The sequence below is a fragment of the Hippoglossus stenolepis genome, chromosome 17 (assembly GCF_022539355.2).
Source record: "Hippoglossus stenolepis isolate QCI-W04-F060 chromosome 17, HSTE1.2, whole genome shotgun sequence".
In the NCBI taxonomy this organism is placed as follows: Eukaryota; Metazoa; Chordata; class Actinopteri; order Pleuronectiformes; family Pleuronectidae; genus Hippoglossus; species Hippoglossus stenolepis.
Window position 1 is genome coordinate 6,011,515 of NC_061499.1, and position 24,679 is coordinate 6,036,193.

General features: G+C 43.4%; 2 protein-coding genes across 2 annotated transcripts; both read left to right on the plus strand.

The window, feature by feature from the left end:
- The first annotated feature begins 71 nt into the window (after window positions 1–71).
- skiv2l (SKI2 homolog, superkiller viralicidic activity 2-like) lies at window positions 72–12,452 on the plus strand. The gene is made up of 29 exons (XM_035183348.2): window positions 72–155; window positions 492–610; window positions 1,265–1,386; window positions 1,555–1,672; window positions 1,954–2,068; window positions 2,250–2,324; window positions 2,422–2,475; window positions 2,563–2,726; window positions 3,250–3,405; window positions 3,533–3,678; window positions 4,179–4,325; window positions 4,416–4,500; window positions 4,606–4,712; window positions 4,866–5,012; window positions 5,100–5,196; window positions 5,306–5,518; window positions 5,627–5,737; window positions 5,841–5,952; window positions 6,102–6,220; window positions 6,629–6,760; window positions 7,038–7,175; window positions 7,261–7,365; window positions 7,588–7,723; window positions 7,840–7,966; window positions 8,583–8,793; window positions 9,621–9,731; window positions 10,442–10,660; window positions 11,170–11,310; window positions 11,975–12,452. Exons 1-29 carry the CDS (start codon window positions 143–145, stop codon window positions 12,173–12,175), a joined length of 3,741 nt encoding a protein of 1,246 aa, XP_035039239.1. The 5' UTR covers window positions 72–142; the 3' UTR covers window positions 12,176–12,452.
- Window positions 12,453–13,307: 855 nt separating this feature from the next.
- Window positions 13,308–24,630, plus strand: prrt1 (proline-rich transmembrane protein 1). Its single transcript, XM_035183447.2, has 4 exons — window positions 13,308–13,759; window positions 17,692–18,029; window positions 19,576–19,767; window positions 21,383–24,630. Exons 1-4 carry the CDS (start codon window positions 13,741–13,743, stop codon window positions 21,557–21,559), a joined length of 726 nt encoding a protein of 241 aa, XP_035039338.1. The 5' UTR covers window positions 13,308–13,740; the 3' UTR covers window positions 21,560–24,630.
- The last annotated feature ends 49 nt before the right edge of the window (window positions 24,631–24,679 follow it).

Below are 24,679 nucleotides of genomic sequence, written 5' to 3' on the forward strand. Positions count from 1 at the left end.
TGAAAAGTTTATTTATTAATGTGTTTCAGTTTTCTTGCTGCTGACTTCCGCTTTTTTTCCAATTTTGACAACTTCCGCTGCGACGTCGGGTTCCCTCCCCACAGTTTGTGGCAACTTTTCGCTTCCGGCTTCGAGCGGGGACATGGAAAGAATCAGTGAGTTGTTGTTAATGAATAAATATAAGTCGAGCTCCTTCACTACACAAACACACACATGTTAATATCATGGTGTAACATAATGGCGAGGGCTTTTATTTTGTTGTGTTGTCGAACTTGTGTGGCGAGGACAGTGTCGTGTTGTCACTGCTCCGCTCATCCTCCCCACATTTAATTTAATGTCTCCAGATGTAATGTCTGTCCGACTAACCACTGGCGGCGTTAGCATCTAAAAGCCCCGGCATCACACCTCTCACTGTGCAGCGTCCTCGTTGTGTGTGTCCATTCAAACTCTTTTGTGTGGCCGTTGTGTGTGTCTTTGTTTTCCCCCTGCAGACGTGCCCCCCGCGGGCCCCATGGACCTGCCACTGTCCCTGCTGGAGATGGGATGCTCCGGCAGGTTCGAGCTCGTCACGCACCCCCTCCCCGGGCAGCCTCTCCCTCCACACAGCACGGTCAGTGTGTGCTTTCACTTTTGCATTGGCACATTTAAAAAAAATCTTTGGAAAATCAGTTTTCATGGAACAATATCAGTGCTTTTGGATGTGTGAGTCATATTTTGCATGGTTAATTTTTGCCCACTGATTCCTGATACGTTTCCATGTATGTTTATAATCTGTTAGCAGTGTTTGTTATTGTGTGTTATTTGTCCCTGCTTGTATTTACACATGACACTTTTTAACTGGCCCATCTTGACCAGGACTCCCTGTCCGAAGAGATAATGTGTCTCAATGGGACCTGAAGTGAAATGAAGAATATAGACAGTTAAATCTGTCTTGTGTAATTTGGCAGAGCTTAACTATGCGGCAAGAAATTATAATTTAATTACTGAAGGAACCAATGTCTTCTAGTGGTTATAAATAAATACAGTACATATCCTGTTCAGAACTTGTTTATACAAAACACTGTCCACAAGTGTTGCCTAGATATATTTTTTCTAAACTGTTCTATATTAGCCACTTACATTTTAATACCTTTTTTGTGCATTTTACATTTAATAGATGATTGAGAGTAATTACTGGGGAAAGCAGGAGGAACTGAACTGATGTTTGGTTTCATGCTTAGCCTCTTTGCCTCAGTTGCTGAATATCTCCTCTTTGCCTCCTCAGCTCCCTCATGGGCTCCCCCCCACCAGCCTGAACCTGGAGACAGAAGTGGAGAAACTGTTTCTACGGGACCCTTCCTGGCTTCCTATACACGACACTGACTTCGCCTTCCAGAAGTTTCTGAAGTACGTATGTCTATGATGCCACAATAACGTACCTCAACTTATTTATTGTGGAGAAAATCTAAATACAGACACATATTCCTCTATTTATAGTTAGATAATGATAAGATATCGTTGTTATTGAACTGAATTGATAATCACATGTATCTAAATATGTAACTTCTTCCACAGGGTGACTCAGAGAGAGTCTAACATCGATTCTCTACTCAAGTGTGCCCAGTCTCCGCTTCACTCTGGTCTCTCTGTTATCAGAGATCCAACCACAGGGATGCTGCAGGACTTCACAGAGGTATGTCACAAACACACTGGTCCTCTGTTGCCACTTTGCTTTTATTATATCTGTTAAAGTAGCATAACGTCATCTAGAACTGAAACAACTAGTTATTTATGAAGAAAAAATGGAAAATGTAATTTTCTAAGCTTCTCAAATGTGGATATTTCAGATTTTCAGAGTTTTACATGTTAATTATCTGAAAATCTGGGTTATGAACAGTCTCAGATTAAAAGAGTAAACCTGCAAGTAAAGGCTAATTCAACTACCACTAAGACCTGTCTGTAATTCACTTTTAGGTTCTACTGGAGAACACCGGCCTCTCAGCAAAAAACTCACTTTCATTTCAACGCCAACCCGGGCCTCCGTCAGAGAGCCTTCGAGGAAGCAACACCAACTACCCCTTCCTTCCCGGTGAGATTTCTCTTCAGTAATTTAAGTTTTGCTCCTGTAGTAGAGATTCATACAAACTATAGCTGAGCTTGAGTGTGATTGCTTAGATAATATCGTCAAAGGTTCCTCAGCAACACACCCCGAGTTATTACTGTGGCCTTATTATTTAGTAATATATTTGTTATGTTGATGTTCTCCACAGGAGGAATGGAGGAGCTGACACTGGACCAAATCAAGAAGAAATCTGAGCTGGAGGAGGACATTGACTTTGAAAATGGTGATTTTTAAATCTTGATTTGAAATCTAGTAAAATTATATCAATATTTTTCTTATTTCAACTCTTTATGGTCTTGTTTCTCATTTTTCCCTCACAGATCTTCTCAGAGTTCCACCCGGTCTTAAAGCTGGGATGGACTTCACTGACAAAGGTTAGATATCGTGTTGTCCTATGTTGAAATATCTTACAAGGGTCAAAATATAATTACTTATTTATTTTTGGAATTTCTTTCATCAAGATGCCAAAAGGGCAAAGCCAGAGGTCAACCTCCTGTCCCTGCTGTCCACATTTGATGACATTGCTGACTTGCAACCTGAGGCAGAGGAGAAGGCGGAAGGCAAAGGAGGTGAAGAAGCTCCTAAACTCCCCCGAACAAACAGTCTTGAAGACCTAGGCATCAAGGTATTTAAAATATCGTATGAATCTTTAATGGTCTGATTCCTTTTTATGTCTCATTTAATGTTTGAAATACATTGGTGTTTATTTGTGGTTGAGTCAGAAAGACAGAAAAAGGAGAACATACCTTTTAAATTTTAAAAGATGTGGCCATTAACCACTGCTGGGCCACGCCCCTGCTGTACTGTGTGTTGAAATCATTACGTATCATTAGGTCAGTAGGAGTTAATAACACTGCATATACAATAAAAATATAATATACTTCTACATGTTTTCATCATGCAAACGTATCTATAACATATATAACATTGGTTTATTTACGTATAGTGCAGTGCTCTATTTTTATTTTAAGAGAAAGAAATGTTACATAAAGAAATACGTCCTTAAAAAGGAGATTTGGTTTTCAACTAGATATTATTCCTGTAATTATTTCACAACACAATTGAATCCCAGTGTCGTATCCCTGCTGTTTTGTGTGTGATCTAAATTCCAAGGATGTTTAGAGCTGGTTTTCTTCCTCCGTCCTCAGGATGCTGAGTCATCCTCCGCTCCCTCAAAGAAAGGACAAGATGGCAAATCAAAGCCAAAAGAGAAGCCGGAGGAAAATAAGAAATGGGCGATCCCTGTCGACATCACTTCACCTTGTGAAGATTTCCATAAGCGCATCCCCAACCCAGCATTCAAAGTGGGTGTTGTTCCTCTGTTTATACAATCTACCTCTGTGTTTCTGTGTGACGAATTATTACATGAAAACCACTTTGCACGTTGTCCGAGCTTCCACTAATCTGTCTCCCTGCCGTCCTCTGCTCCAGTGGCCGTTCGAGCTGGACGTCTTCCAGAAGCAGGCTGTGCTCCGGCTGGAGGCTCACGACTCCGTGTTTGTAGCTGCACACACGTCAGCTGGAAAAACAGTGGTGGCCGAGTACGCCATCGCTCTCTCCCAGAAACACATGACAAGGTGTGTATTGGCTGGTACGAGTTAATTTTGTCTGCGCTGGCTGTGCATGTAGGCGTGCAGCCACACAGCTTTGTTAAGCAGCACTGGACCAGGCCCAACAAGTTACTGTGATGAGATGATATAAACAAGAGTTATAGACCCAACAAAACTGTAAAAGAAAGAAAACGAATGAATACAGTAACAAGAAAGCTGGATTTAGAAAAGTATCGGCTAACATTTCATGATCTCTTATGCCACCTGTAAAGAACAAGTCCCCATAGAAAGGACAGATCAATAAATAATAACACTCTCATAGAGTTAAAACATGAAATGTTAGAACAACAGTAAATTAATGGCTCTGAGAAAGTTATTTTAACAATGTACTAGCTAGCATTCAGACAGACAGAAAGCATAACATTAAAAATCATTATGTTTTTTATGTGATTGTGGGAAATCTAGTTTGTATGCATCAGGATTACCAGTGTCCTTTTTCAAATCATATTCTGACCGTCTTCTGATAGGACCATCTACACGTCCCCTATTAAAGCTCTGTCCAATCAGAAGTTCAGAGACTTTAAAGCCACCTTTGGAGACGTCGGACTCCTGACGGGTGACGTCCAGCTCAGTCCTGAATCCTCGTGTCTCATCATGACCACTGAGATCCTCAGGTACGAAGGCCGATACGCAACAAATGACACAAGCTTGTGTTTTTGAAATCAAGACGAACGAGCTTCTAGAGTCTTTGTCTCCTCGCTCAGGTCGATGCTTTACAACGGCTCCGAGGTCATCAGAGACCTGGAGTGGGTGATCTTCGACGAGGTTCACTACATCAACGACGCCGAGGTCAGGAACAGTCCCTGCTGCTTTTTCCTCAATATTCTGTAAAACTGATAGAGTAAAGAATAACAATCGTCCTCTCCTCTTTCATCATCTCTTTGTTTTTCCCAGAGAGGGGTCGTGTGGGAGGAGGTTTTGATTATGCTTCCTGATCATGTCAGTATCATTCTGCTCAGCGCCACGGTGCCAAATGCTCTCGAGTTTAGCGAGTGGATCGGGTAGGTTCCCGAAGCAATGAATATTAAAGAGCCATATGTGAAGCACCTGTCTCCATCTTGTGTATCTGTTCTGAAGCTCGCAAGTGAATAACAAATGCATTTTTGTATTCTTTGAACATTTCTCTTTCTTCCCTCTCAAACTTTTGTCTCCAGTCGTATTAAGAAGAAACACATTTACGTGATCAGCACAATGAAGAGACCTGTGCCTCTGGAGCATTATCTGTACACAGGAAACAGCAGCAAGACTCAGAAAGAGATGTTCCTGCTGGTGGATGCTGTAGGAAACCTCCTCACCAAAGGGTACCACAATTTTACCATCCGCAGCTGTTTGGAACATCAGTAGATGGTTTTTTTCTTTACTGACAAAGACGTGTATTTGTTGTTCAGGTACTATACAGCCATTGATGCCAAGAAGGAGCGAACCAGCAAACACGCCCAATCATTTGGCTCAAAAAATACTTCTCAAAACACTTCATCCAGTCAGGTAATCCCTTCTTTTATCTCCTCACAGCTTTTAGATTTTTGTTTTTCTCCTAACATCGTGAAAGTGTGTGTCTTCTTTTCATTCCTCCTCTCTGCGTTTTCCCCTCCAGGACAAAGCGGTGTGGCTCACCCTCCTGCACTTCCTGTCCCAGCGGCAGCAGACGCCGGTGGTGGCGTTCACCTTCTCTCGGACGCGCTGTGACGACAACGCCCGCTCTCTGGACTCCATGGACATGACCACGTCCAGAGAGAAGGCAGAGATCCACTCTTTTTTCCAGAAGAGCCTGAGTCGCCTGCGGGGAGGAGACAGACAGCTGCCTCAGGTAAAGAACGGCTTGGACACTCTTCTTCTTTCATGATCTCCAGATATGTGTATGTCAGTATGTAAGTCAACCACAATATGTGACGTTAACACAAAATGCCATGTTTAGATCATGCTCATGAGGGGCCTGTTGAAGAGAGGCATAGCAGTCCATCACAGCGGCATCCTGCCGATACTGAAGGAGGTCATCGAGATGCTCTTCTCACGAGGGCTCGTCAAAGTCAGTCAGATGTTTCTATTCACCACTTTTAAGCTTCAATCTGCAAATGCACCATTACTTTGGTGATAAAACTATTCGTATGCATCTTCCCTACTTCGCCCAGGTGCTGTTTGCCACTGAGACATTTGCCATGGGAGTGAATATGCCCGCCAGGACCGTGGTGTTCGACAGCATCAGAAAACACGACGGCACCGGCTTCAGGAATCTGCTGCCAGGTTTGGTGCTCTCCCCTGTTTCTGTCTGTGTTTCCTCTCTTTCATCAGAATCCTCATTTATTATGCTCTTTCATCTCTGAGGATCAACTAGAGTTGAGGAAAACATCAAAATTTTGATCTGTTTTTATTCTTTTTTACTCTTCTTTCAGGTGAGTATATTCAGATGGCGGGCAGAGCCGGGAGGAGAGGACTGGACGCCACAGGCACCGTCATTATTCTGTGTAAAGCTGGTGTTCATGATATGGCCGACCTGCATGTCATGATGCTGGTGAGGCCCGCCATGTTTGAACTGTAACATCCACCTGCCACATGTTTATACCTCAGCCGGTTTGGTATTAAATCTTTGTGTTGTAAGGTGGGAGTTGCACATCGGTTTATTCATTTAGCATTTAATTACACAGTTGAGTGAGCTGTTTTAACTCGTTCTCCCTCTGTGGCTGTTTCCAGAGGAGCACTTCAATTTAAACGAGCCCTTCCATAGAATTAAACAATAGGAATTTTGTTCTCTCAGCAAAATGTAAAAAAAATGTCTCTCCTTCAATAATGTGAAGTTGTTTTATCTGTACTCTGATATCTCTAGCAGTCTTTATGTTCATTATCATTTTCAAAGAAAAGGAAAAAACCTGAAATAGCAATATCGTAAAGTAATTGTCATCATCCTCTCTCTCTGGTTCAGGGTAAACCTACTATCCTCCAGTCTCAGTTCAGATTGACCTACACTATGATCCTCAACCTGCTGCGAGTGGAAGCGCTCCGAGTGACTGACATGATGAGGAGGAGCTTCTCTGAAAACCACAGAGACACTCAGGTACACACACAGACACCAGCAAAACAGATCTGATTATAAATGCTTAGCTGTATTCTGAAGGTCTGTCATAGAACAGTGGAATTAAGTTAAGAACACTACAAAGAAACAGTGCATGCAGTTAAAAATAACTCAGACTAGAGAACAAGAAATTAAAAGCCTCTCTTCCTGTCCTCCTCTTCCTCTTTGCGCATTTCACTCGTGTTGTTTCAGAGTCACAACAACTGACAACTGTGTTTTTCTGTTTCCTTTCCTCTTCTTCTCTTCCTCCTGTTTCCAGACCCAAGAGAAAAGGATCGTTCAGCTGAAGCAGACGCTGTCCTCTCTGCCCCCCCTGGACACGGAGGGCCAGCTGTCCGACCTGATGCCTTACTACCACACAGTGACGGAGCTGCGAACCACCAACGAAGCCCTGCAGGTACGGGAACAGACACAATGAGCTGCAAGCGCATTCAGCTTTTATCCGCTGCTGGTTTATCATCCATTTCCCCCTCTGGTGGCAGCGAGCGATTCTGGAGTCTGTGAATGGTCTGAAAGCTCTGTCTGTGGGTCGAGTCGTGGTGGCTAACAACAAACAGCATCTCAACGCGCTCGGAGTTCTGCTACAGGTAGGTGTGCAATGTGAAAATATGTTGTAGGTCCCGCTGCGCTGAATCTTTCATTTGTTTAGGAATGTTTCAAGTTAATCTAGAACTAGATCAAGAACCGCTTTTAATTCAGAGATTTTGAATGACACCATCCATGAGTGATGATTGTGTGACGGTTTTCCCCTTGTTCTTTCTCTTGGTCTGTCTTTTTGACTCATCCGTCCTGTCTTGTCTCTGTGTCAGGTGTCCAATGACTCTGTGAATCGCACCTTCACAGCTCTCATCATCTGTGAGAAAGGCAACGAGGAGGCAGAAGGAAAAGGCAACAACGACAGCACTTTACCCCACCTGTACAACACAGCCCTGTTTATACCTGAAGGTTGGTCAATGTTCAGTTAACTACACGTTAACGAAAAACCACCCACACATAGGATGTTTCCACAGAGGAGTTGGGGTCAGAGCAACAGTACAACTAACAATGTTTTTCCTGTTAAGGTCCCTGTAGTCACACGGTGCAGAAGCTGAAGTTCCAGGACATTTCCGCCATCACAGTGAAAACCCTCAAAGTGATTCCCGACAGGATCATCGACAACTACAGCAAGAGGCAACAACCACGATTCAGGTGTGTGGGAATCAGCTGAAAATTAAAAATTATTAAATCTAGTGCACCACGCAGTGTGAGTTGTATGGGTTCGCAAAAACCACATGCATGACAACATATATACGATTCACATACTGGACGACCAATGCTGTTCTACAGACTGACAGGTGGTGGCAGTACAATGGTAAGAAACAAGCTTGTTAACACAGATGTAAACAATGCTGGATTTAAAGTGAAGGAAATGCAGAAATTCTACATTAAAAATCCACTTTTGTTTGTTGATAAGAAATTTCCACTGGTTTGTATTGAACTATACTATTTTATTGTTGGGTACTGTGTGTGTAAGTTTCCTTTGGGATTAATAAAGTATCTATAAATCTCTGTATAATACTAAATACACAGACACCACCAACTATATTATGAGATTGTGAATATTTCTTACCCTGGACTCTACCCTGGAGTTCTACAGTCAAGCTTTATTAAAGCTGTTTCTTGTCCATTATGTTTATCATAATACTTTGACTGTTATTGAATCAGACCAGTCAGCTCTCTCACAGTAAAAAAGGAGGTCATCTCCCTTGCACTCTTCCTCAAGGCATCTCTCTCAGTGTCTTCATCACTCCATCTTGTCCCATAGACTCGACCCTCCCGGCCAAGCCATCTCCACGGCGACCCAGGAGCTCCTGCGATTGGCCGAGGCCAACCCCAGTGGCTTAGCTACCCTGGACCCCGTAAACGACCTCCAGCTGAAGAGCGTGCACGTGGTGGAGGACACCCTGAGGCTGCGCGTGCTGCAGGCGAGCCTCAAAGATTTCAACTGCATCCACACGCCCACGTTCGCAGATCAGGTGTGTGTTTGTTGTTAATTGTCGACAGGATAATTGCCCTTTTGAGTTCTCGGAGGAGTTATTTATGTGTTTTTGAGGCGTACTGTGCAGATTAATGATGAAGAAGGTGTTTCATTTCACTGTTTGTTATAAAAGACACACATTCCTCTGTGTGGCTGGTTGCACATTATTCATGCAGCTAATTAACTTCACCCCCCTACACAAGACACTTCCTTTGCAATCGGCCCCCTTTTGATGCCTCCTCTCATTTCTCCCTCAGATTCCTTTTATCCTTCCATCATTTCTCCTTTACTATCACAATAATAAAATCAAACTCCGCCACAGGATTTCTGCTGTTGTGTAGGAGAGAAGATGCAAGAATCAGAGCCGGCTGTTTCTATAATTACCCATATAGGCTCGTAGCTGCAGCTCATCACTGCCTCACAGCAAACAGCATTTCAGCCATCACACACACACACACACACTCACTCACACACTCACACAAGCTCATTACCTTGCAAGACAAGCTTTTCCTTGCTGTATCACAGTCTCCTCTCGTAGCCGTAGCTTTACGTTGTCTCTTTACAGCTCTGTAGGTCTCGGAAAGTGATGGTTGGAGCCGTACATCCGTCAGTTCAAGCTGTTAGTTTACAGTAATTGGCCTCAGTGGGTTTATGTAACAAATAGAGACTCCCCTATGCTGACAGTGAGAATACAATAGAGAGCGTTTTCCTTTCCCTCGCCATAATTGCAGCGTTGCTTTGAAATCAGGTCAAGCGCTGCGGTGCTGCTGTTTGTGTGCTCAAGTTAGGTGATCTCGGCTTGTGTGTGTGTGTGTGTGTTTTCAGTTTGCTCGGGTTTCGGAGAGGATGAGTGTGCAGGAGGAGCTGGACCGGCTCCTGTTCCTGGCGTCAGACCAGTCTCTGTCTCTGCTGCCTGAATACCACCAGAGGATCAAGGTTTGGATCAGACGTCTGACTCGCTGTCATGATCTTTTTCTGTCGAGGCATTTTACATTTTTTTATAGTCAGGTCACCTCCAGAGCTGCAGTCGAGGTCGAGCAACATCTGTGTATTGTTTTACTAATACAGTAATTTAATTTTGAGGGACAATACTAAAATGATCCGGTTCCATTTATACTTTCCTAGTCTTCTGTGATTTTAAATTGATAAATATGTGTTGTGACTTGTTGACAGAATGAATCTCGCCGATAGACGATGGTCTCCTCTTTCTCCCACTACCCAGAAATGAAGCCAAAGTATCCCAGACCCGGGTGCGAGGTCCCGCCAACCAATCACGAGTCAGTCTCGGCTGTCAATCATGACGTTTCACCCCATTTTTGTGGCATCAAATAACTAATACTTATATAACTAATACCTTACTGGGAAATTAACCCCTTAAACATACATCTGTGTGATAAGAACCACCTAAAATGACAGATACCATCTAATTTGAGTGTTTATTTTGGCCCATGTCCCATCCACTAACATGGAGGAGGAGGGGTTCATGGCCCATACTGCAGCCAGCAACCAGGTCGAGACGCTTTGGCTTCACGTTTGGGGAGCCGTCATTTCGTCCATCTTTAATGCAGTCTGTGTTCTCGCCACATTGACTTCACACTCGCTTGTGATTTGCACGTGTGTGACGTACCTCTCACCGCTGCCCTCAGGTGCTTCAGTCCCTCCAGTACGTGGACAGCAGCGGGGCGGTGCAGCTGAAAGGCCGCGTGGCTTGTCAGATCAGCAGCCACGAGCTGCTGCTGACCGAGCTGCTGTTCGAGAACGTCCTGAGCCCGCTGGCGCCTGAAGAGAGCGCCGCCCTGCTGTCCTGCCTGATCTTCTCACAGAAGACGCAGGTGGAGCCGCACATTACGACCACGCTGCAGGAGGTGAGGAGGAGCTGGTGTTTTTTCTTGTATCGTATAAAAAAAAAAAACAGATATTAAAGCGGCAGTGAGCATGATGTGTGTGTCCTGACACTCTTGCCTCCCCCACTGGTGACTCACACACACAAACACACACACACACACTCTCACATCGTATTACATTGTGCAGATTTGATGTATAACATCCTCGCCCTGCAGAAAGGACAATGGCACTCCACCAAACTACGTCCAATCTGTCACTTACTTATTAATTCTCTTGTCTCTGTTAAATCCGTCAGTGTTGTGTAAGTGCGTGCTCTGAACGCCTCCTGATACATGGAAGTGCTTTATGAGGTTTTACATTAGTGATGAACCGAGCCGTGTCCTAGAAGCGCGGACGCAACACGGCACGTTTGGTGAAACAGATTTCCTGTTCAAACCAAGAGGGCGTGAGTGATGCATTTAAGGGCGACTTGTTCAAGTAAAGTCTGACCGACTGCCCCTGCTTCTCTCTCTGTCTGCTTGTTTTTCAGGGAATCGGCCGGGTGCTGTCAGTGGCCCAGCGTATCGGAGAGCTGCAGAGGGAATGTGGGATACCGCAGACGGCCGAGGAGTTCGTAGGCCAGTTGAAGTTTGGTCTGACAGAGGTGGTGTACTGCTGGGCCAGAGGCATGGTGAGGTTTAATGCTAGGTTTCACCTGATTTTGACCCCCCCATGTACACTGGACTCACACGTATGCGTTAACACTTGACGGCGACGATTGGTGAAATGCTAAATAGAAGTAAATTCACACTCAGATGAACACACCAGCTGCCTCTGCCACCTCTCCAACGCATACGTGCGAGTCCTGCGTTGCACCTGCTTCTGGATATTCTATGTTTCATCGTCCACTTTCTCTACAAATGAATCTGTAGCCCTCACTTCTCTTCGCATAGGAGACACCGTGTTTGTTCTAGTCCAGCTCTGCCTCCATTTTCAGATCCGATAACAAAGCAGACAGAGTCTACATCCCAGAGAAGCTTATTAATACCAGATGTAAATGCAAAGGCTTGTGATCAGATATTATTATTCAGGTAATCGGGTAGTTTTAAGATTAAGATAGCAACCTTTGATTAATCCTTTAATTGCTTAGTCGATAAAAGGTCAGTCGTAAATTCTGTTTGGACCCAGGAGAAAATTTTAATCATGACAAAATCTCAAGTTCTTTCAAATTTCCTTCTGGATGTACATTATGCTCCTGATCCTAACCTCCTCCTCTGCACAACCCTCTTGTGTTACATCACACACCGTCTCACCTTCTCCGGTCCCGTCCTGCTGCCGCTCGTCCCCTCCACCAGCCGTTCGCAGAGATCGCCCTGCTCACAGACGTCCAGGAGGGCACGGTGGTCCGCTGCATCCAGCGCCTGGATGAGGTGCTGAAGGAGGTGCGACAGGCCGCCCGCATCGTGGGAGACTCTGTCCTGGGCAGCAAGATGGAGAAGGCCTCGCTGGCCATCCGCAGGGACATCGTCTTCACCGCCTCCCTCTACACCCACTGAGAGGAGGGAGGCGGGTGAGAGTGAGGACGGATGTGTCTTAATGTGGGAGGTGTGAGAAGGATAGACGTGTACGAGGGAAGTGAAGAGGTGGTGTGTGTGTCTTATCATGTTTCTGCTGACACGTGCTGTGTGTGCCTACAATACATGTGGATGTTTACATGACAAATTTCTGACCAGGAAGAAATTAATGATTTTTAACCAACACGCCAAACGACACAAGGAATGAAACCCTGGATTGTAATTTATTGTACAGTAATAAAATCTGTATTAAATAAAACATCATATGATGTGTTTTTTATGTCTCTGCGCTGACAGCCACTGGGAGGAGACATTTTGTTTTCAGGTTGTCCGTCTGTCCCTTTCTTGTGAACATGATATCTTAAGAACACTTTGAGGGGATTTCTTCAAACTAGGTACAAACATTCAGATCGACTCAAGGATGATCTGATTAGAATTTGGTAATAAAAGGTCAAAGGCCATGGTCGCTGTGAGCTCATAAAGCGTTTTTTTTTTTTTAACCTTGTGGACACAGTATCTCAGCAACACCACAAGGGACTCCTATCGAATTTGGTACAAACATTAAGTTCGACTCGAGGATGACCTGATTCTGGAGGTCAAAGGTCAAGGTCATGGTAGCCTCACAAAACATGAGTTTAGCCTCTTGAACATGACATCTCAAGGGAATTTCTCCATATTTTGATTTCAGTGGTCAATGTTTAAAGGTCACCGGGTGACTGGAAAAAAAGCTATGTAGACTGAAACTGCACTGGTTGACGGAGGCATACAAACACAGGGAGGTGATTCTGGTTTTTCCTGAGAAAATTGAATACATATATTTATTATTTATTTCTCATTCTGATGCATTTGGCCCATCTCTTCTTGGGATTTTAGGTCAAATAGGAAATGATCACATACTAAATTGACTCGTTAATGAGCTTTTCTCTCTTCTCCCAGGCATAATTAGCTCATGTATATATTTAAATTATAAGAGATATGCATCATCCCCAGTCTCTTCCCTTAAAGGTTTCTGACCTCATGCAGGAAAACAGCCGTGTGAGGACAACATGATTAAACCAGAGGTGGTGACACGTCAGGAAAAGGGAAGATGAGATGGAGAGGCTGGCTCTTTGTTGTGTTGGAGCAGTGATGTTCCAGCCTCCGCGTGTGCGTGTGCTTGTGCGTGTGTGTGTGTGTCCTCTCCTCCCTCCCTCAGTCAGTCAGTGAATCTGTCGCTTTAAGACAACGGTAGCTTTGTGTCTGATTAATTCAATGTACAGGCGACGCGTTAGTGGAGAAACCTGGTTAGAGGAAGCCGGAGGAGACTGAGCCGCCGCACAACATCTGGATTTACGCACTAATAACACCTGGAGCTGCTGGTTTATGATCATTATTATTAGCCTAATGAACAGTGGGGGTGTTTTGTTTTTTTTTTTAAAGATGAAGACATGTTGAGGATGGATTGTTTGGAGTAAAAGTCTGCATCACCGCGCGATAGGAGGATTTTTCTATCCATCAGCTGGAGTAAAAAAAAAAAACATCCGCTCACAGGAGGAGGAGAGAAGATCATGTCATCAGAAAAACACGGTGGGTTCTGCATGTGGAGAATCTGGAGAAATGGGTTCTAGTTTGATTTCGTCTGTTTGGTTCGTGGATTCACATCAGATCCTTATTTTGTGTGTGTGTGTGTCTGTGTGTGTCTGTGTGTGTCTGTCATCTGCATCAACCTCCGGCTCCATCCGCACAGCAGCGCTGCTCCTATAGGATGATGCGCCGCTGTGTGTGTGGGTGCAGCCCGCAGAGAGAAACCACCACAGGGCCTCACATCCACAACAATAAACTCACACCATCACACTTTCTATATCTGTGATTTATCTCTAACTGTGTATTTCATTCATCATGTCACATATTGTCTGAATAACATGTAAAACACTCACATCTGGAATTCAAACTACAGCCATTTTATGTTGAATTTATCATAGTTTTTTTTATTCCTTTTCTTTTCTCCATGTGCCTCATCATCATCATCATTACGCACGAGCCCACGCACATCTCTCCCGACGTTAGTGTGGGTGTCCTTTTTGCACGTGCACGCCCCCACTCTGCGCGTGTTGAACAGCCTATAATAATAAGAATGACATCTGCTGCACATCACGTGTTTCGTGATGTTGAAGCTCAGACTGTAAACTATTAAAACTGTAAAGTGTCTGATTCCCTGATGAGATGTATGTTGGGATGGTGCTGAGCCCAGGGGCGCTGCAAGGGACTTTGGGGCCCCAGGCAACAGGGACCCCCGCCCCCCTTAATTTATAATCTCTAAAATCAAAGTTTTTGGCAGAAAGCTCATGACACTGGGTCTCGTTATGCCTGCTGCACAGTACAGGATCATTTGAATCCCATAATCTTGCCAAAAGAACCAGTGTATTTACGATTTGAAATCCAGGATAGAAAAAGGAACAGCGTTTGGGCGAGTGAGCAGAAACCCACAATAGTGAAAGAGAGTGAGCTAATGTCACCAACGAGATCCTGAGTTCTTGCCTACGACGTAAATACAAGTTTTGTCTCCTGTGGAATAGTGGCAGCAGCGTGAGAGTTTGTTCAATGTGTCCAACAAGACGTGAGAACATTAAGCGAACCAGCTGATGACGCTGTCAGTCCACCTCCATGTTTGAGATCTGAGAACCACGTGAGTTTCTGTGAAGTCTGTGGAGCGGCCACTTAGAAGTTGTTTAGACGCCAAGTGTCCGGTCCTGCGTCTCGACTGGATCGGCTCGTGTGTCTCACGATAATAAAAGGTCGTCATGTTTGTGGTGTCCCACATTTAAACAATCGTAATCGTCCAGTGTGCAGCAGGCATTTGAAGTTTTTGACTATGATGTCGCCTGTGCATCATCGATCATAGAATTTAAGGGAAATTGTTGGTGGTATGTACTGACTGTATTCTGTGGTACAGGGGATTTACACACACTGCACATCATCCTGAGTGCAGCTGAGTATCTGGTGAGACAGAAAACCAGAAGAATTATGAATAAAGGCCCTTAAATGGTGCCAGTATGTTCTTGTCACTTTAAATGTCCACACTGGTCACTCATCTTCAACATCATGTTTTTATCCTAATCTTCATTAATCATTTAAGTCCCTGCTCCTCACATCTGAAAATATCCTGAGACTCAACAAACCTCTGAGGATCATTTGTGAAATGTAACTTTAGATGGTGCAGAAGAGTCTCATGATATAATATATTGATACACATTAATATTAGGTGATCCAGTGCAGTGAATTGACCGGATGGAGCAGAACATTCACTAATCTCGTCGTTAATCTAATTCCATTACGCCAGATTACAACAGATGGAAATTAGCAACATGATTTATCTGGTGCAAAACATTTACTGTAAACACTGTTGTTAAATAAACCAAATAAATATAGTCTTATTCTACCATTAAAAAGGTCACTTCATGATTAATTGCAGCAAAAAAAAAATATTTACGATGAATGTTGATTTGGAATAAAACTATTATGTGGTTAGTATTCAGTGAAAATGTGGAATAACATTATGGTTATAGAATAACCCTAACCCTAACCCTGGTGACTGATGAATGCTCATCTTCATATAATTAAACGTTTAAACATTTCAGCTCAATTTCAATAAATATAACAGACAGAACACAACATTAGTAAATTTAATAAAATAATAGGTACAACAAATGAATTACTAATGTACGTATAATATATACATATATAATATATATAGTATATATAATTTGATCCACCCATACATACAACTATCCATCCTTACATCTATCATCTATCTATCTATCTATCTATCTATCTATCTATCTATCTATCTATCTATCTATCTATCTATCTATCTATCCATCCATCCTATCTGCCTATATACATATAAACGCTCTAACCTGCACACATATGGACACGTCTATCCTAATATCTCCTTAAACTTATGTACAAACACAGTTTTTACGTGCTTGTGCAATCATCTTATCTTATGTTATCCATCCATCCATTTCCCTCCTGCTTATCCACATTCAGTTTGTCAAACCCAACAACAAGGTCGGTGGTTTTAAAACGTTTTGGCTCCTTAAAACAAAGTAATATCTGCCTCTGACCCATCATCAGTGGCTGCACGCGTCCACATGTAATAATGTTAAATTATTCACAAGAACAAAAATAAACCTCTGAAGACGGAGGACGTATCTTGTCAGTCATCTCACCACTTTCGGATTTGAGGCTCACTCTCGACCGAAGAACTGAAAATTAATAAAGATGAGATGAAGCAGAGGAAAGTTGGATTTCCACTTCAATCTGGATTAAAATGAGTAAACATGATGTCGTCAGAGGTGTAAAAATGCTGGATTTAAACAACTTTGTGATTCAAGCCGCTAAATTAAAAAGGGGCTGATTGAAGTGGTTTCAGTCGTATCACACAATCCTCATCAGCAGAATTGGCCGCCCTTTAGGTTGGGAATACTTCAATAAACTATTTCTTTATATAATTTGGTGCTTTTTCTCAGTAGTGAATTAAAATCAAATATCAAAATATCTCATTTCGATGAGGATTCACCTGAAAAGCCTCTAAACTATCGTTTCTTTCCTCAGTTTCAACCCATATCTGATTATCTTCATTCCACTTTCAATGAAAACACTTCTCCAAATGTAAATATAAAGTATATCATGGCCACTGGGTTAAAACTACCAGGTCACTCACTCCATATTTATGTTGTCTCATGTTTGTCAAGCTGCCCGTCATGTTGTTGTAACCTTTTAAAGGTGTCCCTTCCCCTTGTGCTCGCTCGCTCCTTCCCCCTCTGTCTGTTTCTGGTCCAGTTCCTGCTTGTGACGGAGTCGGGTACTGTTACGTAAAGCCGCTCCCCGAGCACAAGTCGTCAGCCCTCATCACTCAGCCGCTCCGCGCTCATGACCGCCTCCTGCTCTCCTTCTTCGCTCTCTCATTTCATGCTCACCTCCATCTATCTCCGTCTTCCTCCCTCCGCCCTCCTCATGTCCCTGTCAGAATGGATCACCGCTCCCTGCGCCGCATCCCCATTGTGAAAACACGACTCCCCCATCAGTCATTTTCAGTGTTGAACAAACTGCTGGGACGTCCAGCAGCAGATCGGACCATCAGAGGAAGTTCTTCAGTGGTAATGAAGATTGTGTTGAAGGGAGACAGAGAGAGGAAAAGGCCTCTTCCTCCTCTTTTTCTTTAGAAGTGAAAACGTCAATCACTGTCATCATAAGCACACAGGCTGGAAAATATGAGTTTTTTCCCTCTGGTTGTCTTTTGAAGTCTTGCTGAGGAGCTGTGGTCTGTGTTATTGTGTAATCTCCTCCTCAACAGTGAGATGAGACATAGAACATCCAGCATGCGGACAAACGTGTGGCCGCACTCGAGTTAGATAACATGTCCTCATCTCTTTCTTTTATTGTTCTTCCTCTGGTCTATTTCTGATTCCTCTCCTACCTGCTTCTTCTTCTTCTTCTTCTTCTTCTTCGCTCAGGTCTCGATGACTCTGGCCGTCAGACCATGCAGCCTCCTCCGTACCTCTCCGGCCCGCAGGACCCCAACGTACCCCAACACCCCAACATGCCTCCTGCGCCGGGCACCCAGCCCAGCTACCCTCCGCCACCCCCTCCCCCGGGCTCAGAGGGCTACCTCCAGGAAACTCAGTTCCACTGCGGCCCGATGGGGCCTCCCGGGGCCCCGCAGGGCTACACCGTCCAGACCCAGGGACCCGGAGGCCCCATGTCTCACCCGCCCGTCGGATACCTCCACCCGGGTTACCCACTGCAGCTGCAGCCGTGCACGGCTTATGTACCCATCTACCCAATGGCATCGGTGAGTCACAGACAAGTTTTCCAAACTATTTCACAGGTCTGACATCAGTTTGCTGCAGGATTGCACTAGTGTCTGTTTAGAAAGTCAGCATCCTGTACATTGCACATCACATATAATAGCTGTTACCTCTCAGGTCTGACGGATGGAGTTTTTTATTTATTTATTTAACACTATTTTACGGGAACATAGTTTCATAATAATTTACTAGACAGATGCTTCTGCTGCATTAAAAGAGTGTTGATTTTTTACTTTTCTCAAATCTTTGCTTTTGTATGACAGAGTTTTCCCTCTCTAGGTTTAAAAACTATTGAAATGAGATCATTAGGTCATCTAGGGATTAACGCACCGATCAAACACTGCACAATCCCCGGTTCACATCTGACTTGTGGGAAATGTGTTGCATGATGGTCCCTGTCTCTGTTTCTCTTCACATCCATCAAAGGGAAACAATCCCCAAAACAATGACTGAAACAATTCGATCATTGTCAGTCTTTTGCTGAACAAAGGTCTGTGAGGAGGTATCGCTTCGGCAGAAAGGATCAGTTCCTCTTTTGTTCCCTTCATTTTCTGCATATTGTTGATTCTGAATCATGTGTTTACACGACTGTAGCCTAGAGTAAAAATTTAAGTGGTAACATTAGGCACAGGAAAGCGAATGTGAGTCATCAAACTAATTAAAGTCTAATTGCTTTTGTGCAAACATGTGTCCTCATTTAAAGACCAGAGCTGATTATGAGTCTTGATTTATGTCAATGAAATTAATGTCTACATTTCCTGGCAATATATATATTTAATGTTCATGCACATATATTCTTAAGGGGTTGTGGATAGAATGCAAGTTCAATGTTTTTGTGTATGTGTGTGTGTCTGGTTTCTATTTGATCAAACAGTATTTTTATTGAATTTTCTTACTTCACAGAATAAACTAAATCATAGGAGACAGTAGTTCAGGCTCAGGAGACAGATTGTAAAATAATGGAAGAATAATCAGGTCCCAGATAATTCAAATATGGCTGCCTTTGTAAAAACGATCTGTTTTAAAATGTAGAATGAAATCCATGTCATCAGCCGCACAGTCGTCCTCGCGTTAGTCAGACGTTCCTGATCATCCTGACAAGACTTCAGGCTTTTCCCGACTCTTCTGTTGGACGCAGATGAGCTCTGTTTGCAAAACAATTCTCTTTTTAGTGCGCTCAGATTTCTCCTCCCGAGTCTGGCAGTTAACAGTAATTACAGCCATGAGCGTTCACGAGAGCCTTACACAACGTAAGATGGTGGCCACGTCTGAGCTCTGCAGGTTGAAATCAAAGCTGATAAAAATGTCCATTTGGCTTTGAAGGTTAATCATCAGGGGCTCTCGTCTCTAATTAACTCTTCTCTGATTTCTACTATTTCCTTTTTCGCTTCCTGTCCGACATGAGTAATCCTTCCCCGCTCATCCCACCGACCTCTTCCTCATCACCTTCTTCCTGTGTTGTGTAGTGTTTTCTAATCTGCTGATGTACTTATGATCTCTGTCTTCTTTTCGGTCTCTCTCTCGGCTCAGGGTCAGCCCTACATGCCAGCAGGAGGAGCCCACCCAGGAATCCCACCGGGCCAGCTTCATCCCATGCAAATGCCGCCCAGCATCACTCTAATGGACCGCCGGCCGCCCCACGACTACCTGCCCATCGCCGTGCTCACCACCGTCTGCTGCTTCTGGCCGACAGGCATCATCGCGATCATCAAAGCTGTGCAGGTACATGCTGCTTCGTATCATCTGTTTGTTCTTTGGGGTTTATTACCTCCACCAAGGACGTTAAAATAAAAATCAAATCAAGCTGCACCAAACTGCTCCTCTAAATATGAGATTTATAAATTAACAAACCAACAAACACAGTCGTGAAGACATAACCTCCCAGGCAGAGATAATAATGTTGCCTTTTTACCACAGATTGTGATGTGAACGCATCTTAAAGTTATGATATGATATGACAGATTAAATATCCTTTATCCAAGCGAGAAAATTGCGTTTGTTGATCCACTGCACTTCCAGACTGAAATATCTCAAGAACTAGTGGAGGGATTTTGTACATTCATGGTCCCCAGAGGATAACTCCCCCTGACTTTGATGATCCCCCGTCCTTTCCTCTAGCGCCACCATGAGGTTCACAGTGTTTGTTTTGAGTGAAATGTCTTCTTGGATTGTATTTCCTAGAGCTTTACTCCAATCATTCATGTTCCCCATTTTCTGAATTGGAGTGCACTGGTTGGTTCAGCTTCTGTCGACTGCACAGGTCCAAAACAAATAAATCCAAATGACCCTGGTGTCATTTTATTTGCTGCTGACCCACAGTATCAAATTAGTCACATCATCAGGATGAACTCAAAGGAAGTGAATAAATCATGGACGTCAGGTAAATTAATGAATCCCCCATTAAAGAGATTGTTCTTATTTCAATGGCCCGTGCGTTATATAAATGTCAATTAAGAAACACAGCAGAGATATTCATGGTCGTAAACAAACCCACAGACTTGCATGTGAATGATGTGATCGCTCGGAAAGATCGTTCATCCCTGAAAGCGAGTGTGGAAACAGGATGTGACAGGTTTCTCTTTTCTTTTTTTTTTCTCATCTCTGTCAACAAAGACTAGAAAATATGTGAAATAACCGAATGAGTCGCTTGTTTACAGTTGAATCTGCTGTAAATGAACTGTGAATGAACCACTTTTTAAATTATGCAGAATCAGGGGGGAAACAGTTTAGAGGGGAAACTGCAAAATCTGCGAGAGTCAGGATTTCGATTAGACGTGCAGAAATAGTCCCGTTCAGTGCAGTTTGCAGCTGCAGCATCATTACACCCGGAGTTCATGCATTTGCACGACGTCTGCAGAGTGTGCTCGAGTTACAAGCCCTTCATTGAAGTGGAGGGTGAAGCTAGAAAAAGCTCAGTCCGGTGTCTCTCAACCTTCGTGTGGCGTTCTGCTGTTTACCTCTGCGGTGACGGGCAACATGCACATGACACACCACGTTACGTAACCGCTCCACTGTCGGTGCAACGGGACAGAATGGATTTTCTCTCCTCTGGGCGCCCTCAGCCGGCTGTGAGTTGAGCCGAGCTGACAGGGCGTGGACGCACCGGTCCGAGCCGTGTGTGTGTGTGTGTGTGTGTGTGTGTGTGTGTGTGTGTGTGTGTGTGTGTGTGTGTTGTTATGGCCTGTTCATATCTCGTGGTGTGGGGCCCCTTCTCCCCACGTTGGGTCCGTGCCGCAGTGAAATCGATCCAGACTCTCTCCTGCCCCCACTGCATCTTCCTGTTACGTAACACACTTTCTAATTGTCTCCCCCCCCCTCCCTCCTGCATCACTTATAGGTGCGTACGGCGATAGCCCGAGGGGACATGGTGACGGCGGAGATAGCCTCGCGAGAGGCGCGCAACTTCTCCTTCATCAGCCTGGCCGTGGGCATCGCCTCCATCGTGCTGTGCACCATCCTCACCGTGGTGGTCATCATCGCCTCGCAGCACCACGACGACGACTGGGAGCCGTAGAGGGGGAATTGTGGCATAAAATTAGCTATAGCTGACTACTCTTAATTGTCTGGTGGAATATAGGAGCTGTGAAAAATGCACTCAAACTGCTAAAGCTTCGCTGGCCCTCTGTGTACAGCCACACACACACACACACACACACACACACACACACACACACATGCACACACACACATAGCTCTGACTTAACCTGCTGCCGTCAAACACACACCAAACGACCAAAAAAAAAACCCCACAACCAATCACAGTTGACATTCAAACCAAACACAAGCAGCTGTCAGCCGAGGCCCATATTCTGTGCAGCCGCTCAGTATTCACACTCTGACACGAGCTGCAGGAGGGAAACGAAGCTCCTTGTGTTAACAGTTCATTTGATGCTATTTGATTTATAGGGCCTGGTGTAAGTAAGACGAGCGGGACAGGCCACTGCGTGTTTCTGCCCTAAACCTCGACAGAAGAAGACGCCACATTCAAAGAGGTGTTTTAAGGATAAATACACACAAGTAACTACACATGTTTTCCTCTTAAAAAACACAAAAAAAAAGTGCCATGTTGAAGTAGTGTTGTTTTTTCCCGAGTAGTGTTATTGTCGCTGATACAACTAGAGACTGTCAAATGGATTTAAAGTGTCAGCCGGGCTGATCAATACACATTCAACACAACAAATGGACTCGCAAAGTGACTCGCTGACCACACACAGTATTTATTTTGCATTTGTCGTCTGTGTGGACATTTAAGCTGGATGATATCATGCATAACTTATGACTTCTGTGTCTGTTAATTTATTTAAAAGCTTTTTATTTATTAACTTATTCAATATCTACCCGCACACTGACGTTTCTCTGCAGCTACATGTTTGATTTGGCTTAGATTTGATATCTTATGATGTTGATGTTGCACTTTATAGTAACCGAGATGACATAGCTGCTTAGATTCATAGCTCTCATAGTGCATGATCAATATAAATTTAGGCTAATGGGCTTTCGGTGCAAAAGAAAAAAAAAGAAAAAGCTTGTCTCCCGGCTGCTGTTGTTGGGAATATTTCTTAAAAGTTTCTATTAGTGTGTGGTACAGTATTTTTCAAAGTGTTGAACTTTCAAAAGGAGAAAAGGAGACGATTTGTGATGACAAGTATTTGAATCTTGGGATGGAAAATAGTAGTTTAGAAGTGTGTCGGCCTATTTTGTGTTGCACATCTCTTTGCTTTTTCAATCTCAGCCACAGTGTGTGAGACTTTAGTGCAACATTAGACTCTTTGAGGCAACACAACCCTGCATGTCATCCTTCGTTTGTTTCCGTTTTGTCCTGAATATTGAGGCTAGATGTGCGGCCGTGAGATCACGTGACCTTGTCTGGCTCCCCCCCCCTCCTGTATGAGCACAGTTTCCATAGCGTTGCTCTATTTGTATGAGCCAACGGTGTCACAGTATGAACTGTTTGGTGAGGTTTCAGGGGTCGGGGGAGAACTGAACATGAATGTTTCCAAAAAGAGAGAGAGAGAGAAAATACTAATGCCTGATATTGTATTGTAGCACTTTCTGCTCGATGAAATCTTTCCCCTGGTTCCTTTTCTCTCTCTTTCCGTCTTTCTCCTGTCCACATGAGTTATTGGACCTATTGACATATCTCTTCTCATCCTCCCTTTCCTCTGTCGCTCCCGATGATAATGCTATTTTTAAAATAATTATACATATACAGTATATTGAAAAGATTATTGAAATTGCGTTTGTTGACAGTGAACATAAATAGGGACGGTATGAATACAGTTTATGTCACAGTTTATTCTTTAACAATTATTTATTATTATTACGTCATTGTTAATTAGTGATGTATAAAAGTACATTGAACACATCTGGGTTTGTATTTATCAAATTTTTACAGGTAAGAAGGATATTCAGTCATAAGGTGCCAAGAATGAGAATAATTCTCAGTCGATCACTCGATTGATCACATGTTTGCGCAAATTACACACAATTTTTTTTCTGTTTATTTTCTTTTAAGCTTTAATATCTTTAAAGTAACGACAATCTAAAGTATTTATATTACTGTGTATATAAATATTGATGTAACAAACCAAACCGGATACAGCAGGAAGCAACTGGGAAAACATGAAGATGACCCTATTCCTGAATAGGTTTTATTGCCTGATATATAAATAAGTCATACAGACATCGAGTATGTACTCGTCACCTCTGGAGGGATTTAGAGAAAGTGTGTAAGTCATATAAAATAACTCTTTAGGGCTCAAACTTTAAGTGAAAATAAGTTTGTTAACATTTTATTATCAAATCAATAGTTTGACATTTTAGGAAAAATGCTTACTTACTTTTTTTGCAGAGGGTTGGATGAGAAGTTTGACACCGTTCCAATATCTTTGATTAAACATGAAGCTACAGCGAGAAAAAGTCGGTTTAGCTTAGCAGTTCTGCACAATATATACAAACATGTATATACAGTGAGTACTGTGTGTATATACAGTATATATACAGTGAGCTTTAGACATGCCACAGATCTGCATGGAACCAGGTTTGTTGTCTCCCCCTGGTGCTAAACTAAGTTGACTGGGAAAGAAGTATTTTTTTAGGTTTGTTAGCAGAAGTCAAAGTGAATTTATACTTTAAATCATCTAAATTAAGCCCAATTTTCACCTTAAGCCGTTTGATAAATACAGGTCCTGCCCCCCGTATGATCGACACGTTGATATTTCAGTATTAGACGAGTAAATGAAGCACAGTGCTGTTTAGTATTATTATTATTGTACAGAAGGTTGTGTCAGTGAGCGCGTGTCTGCGGAACAGAGTCATGCTCAGTTTATCCTCAGCCTGCGTCTCCCTGTGTGCTTTCTGACACGACTTTTAATTCTCTTCTCGTTTCCTTTTCATTTGAGTTTTCCAGCTTGTACAGTCAATGCGACGGGTTGCTTCAAAGAGCCAAAACCTACTTACCTGTGTACGTGTGGTTCTCTTGGGGTTCATTATTCTGATTATGTTCATGGCTGTGTTTGCACATGCGTTGGTTGTTTCTGACTTCAGTTGTAATGAATAAAGAATCATTCTGGGTTGTGAACGACATGGCGGCGACGGCGGCGTCTCATTCCTCTGATCTGTGTTTCACCTCTCA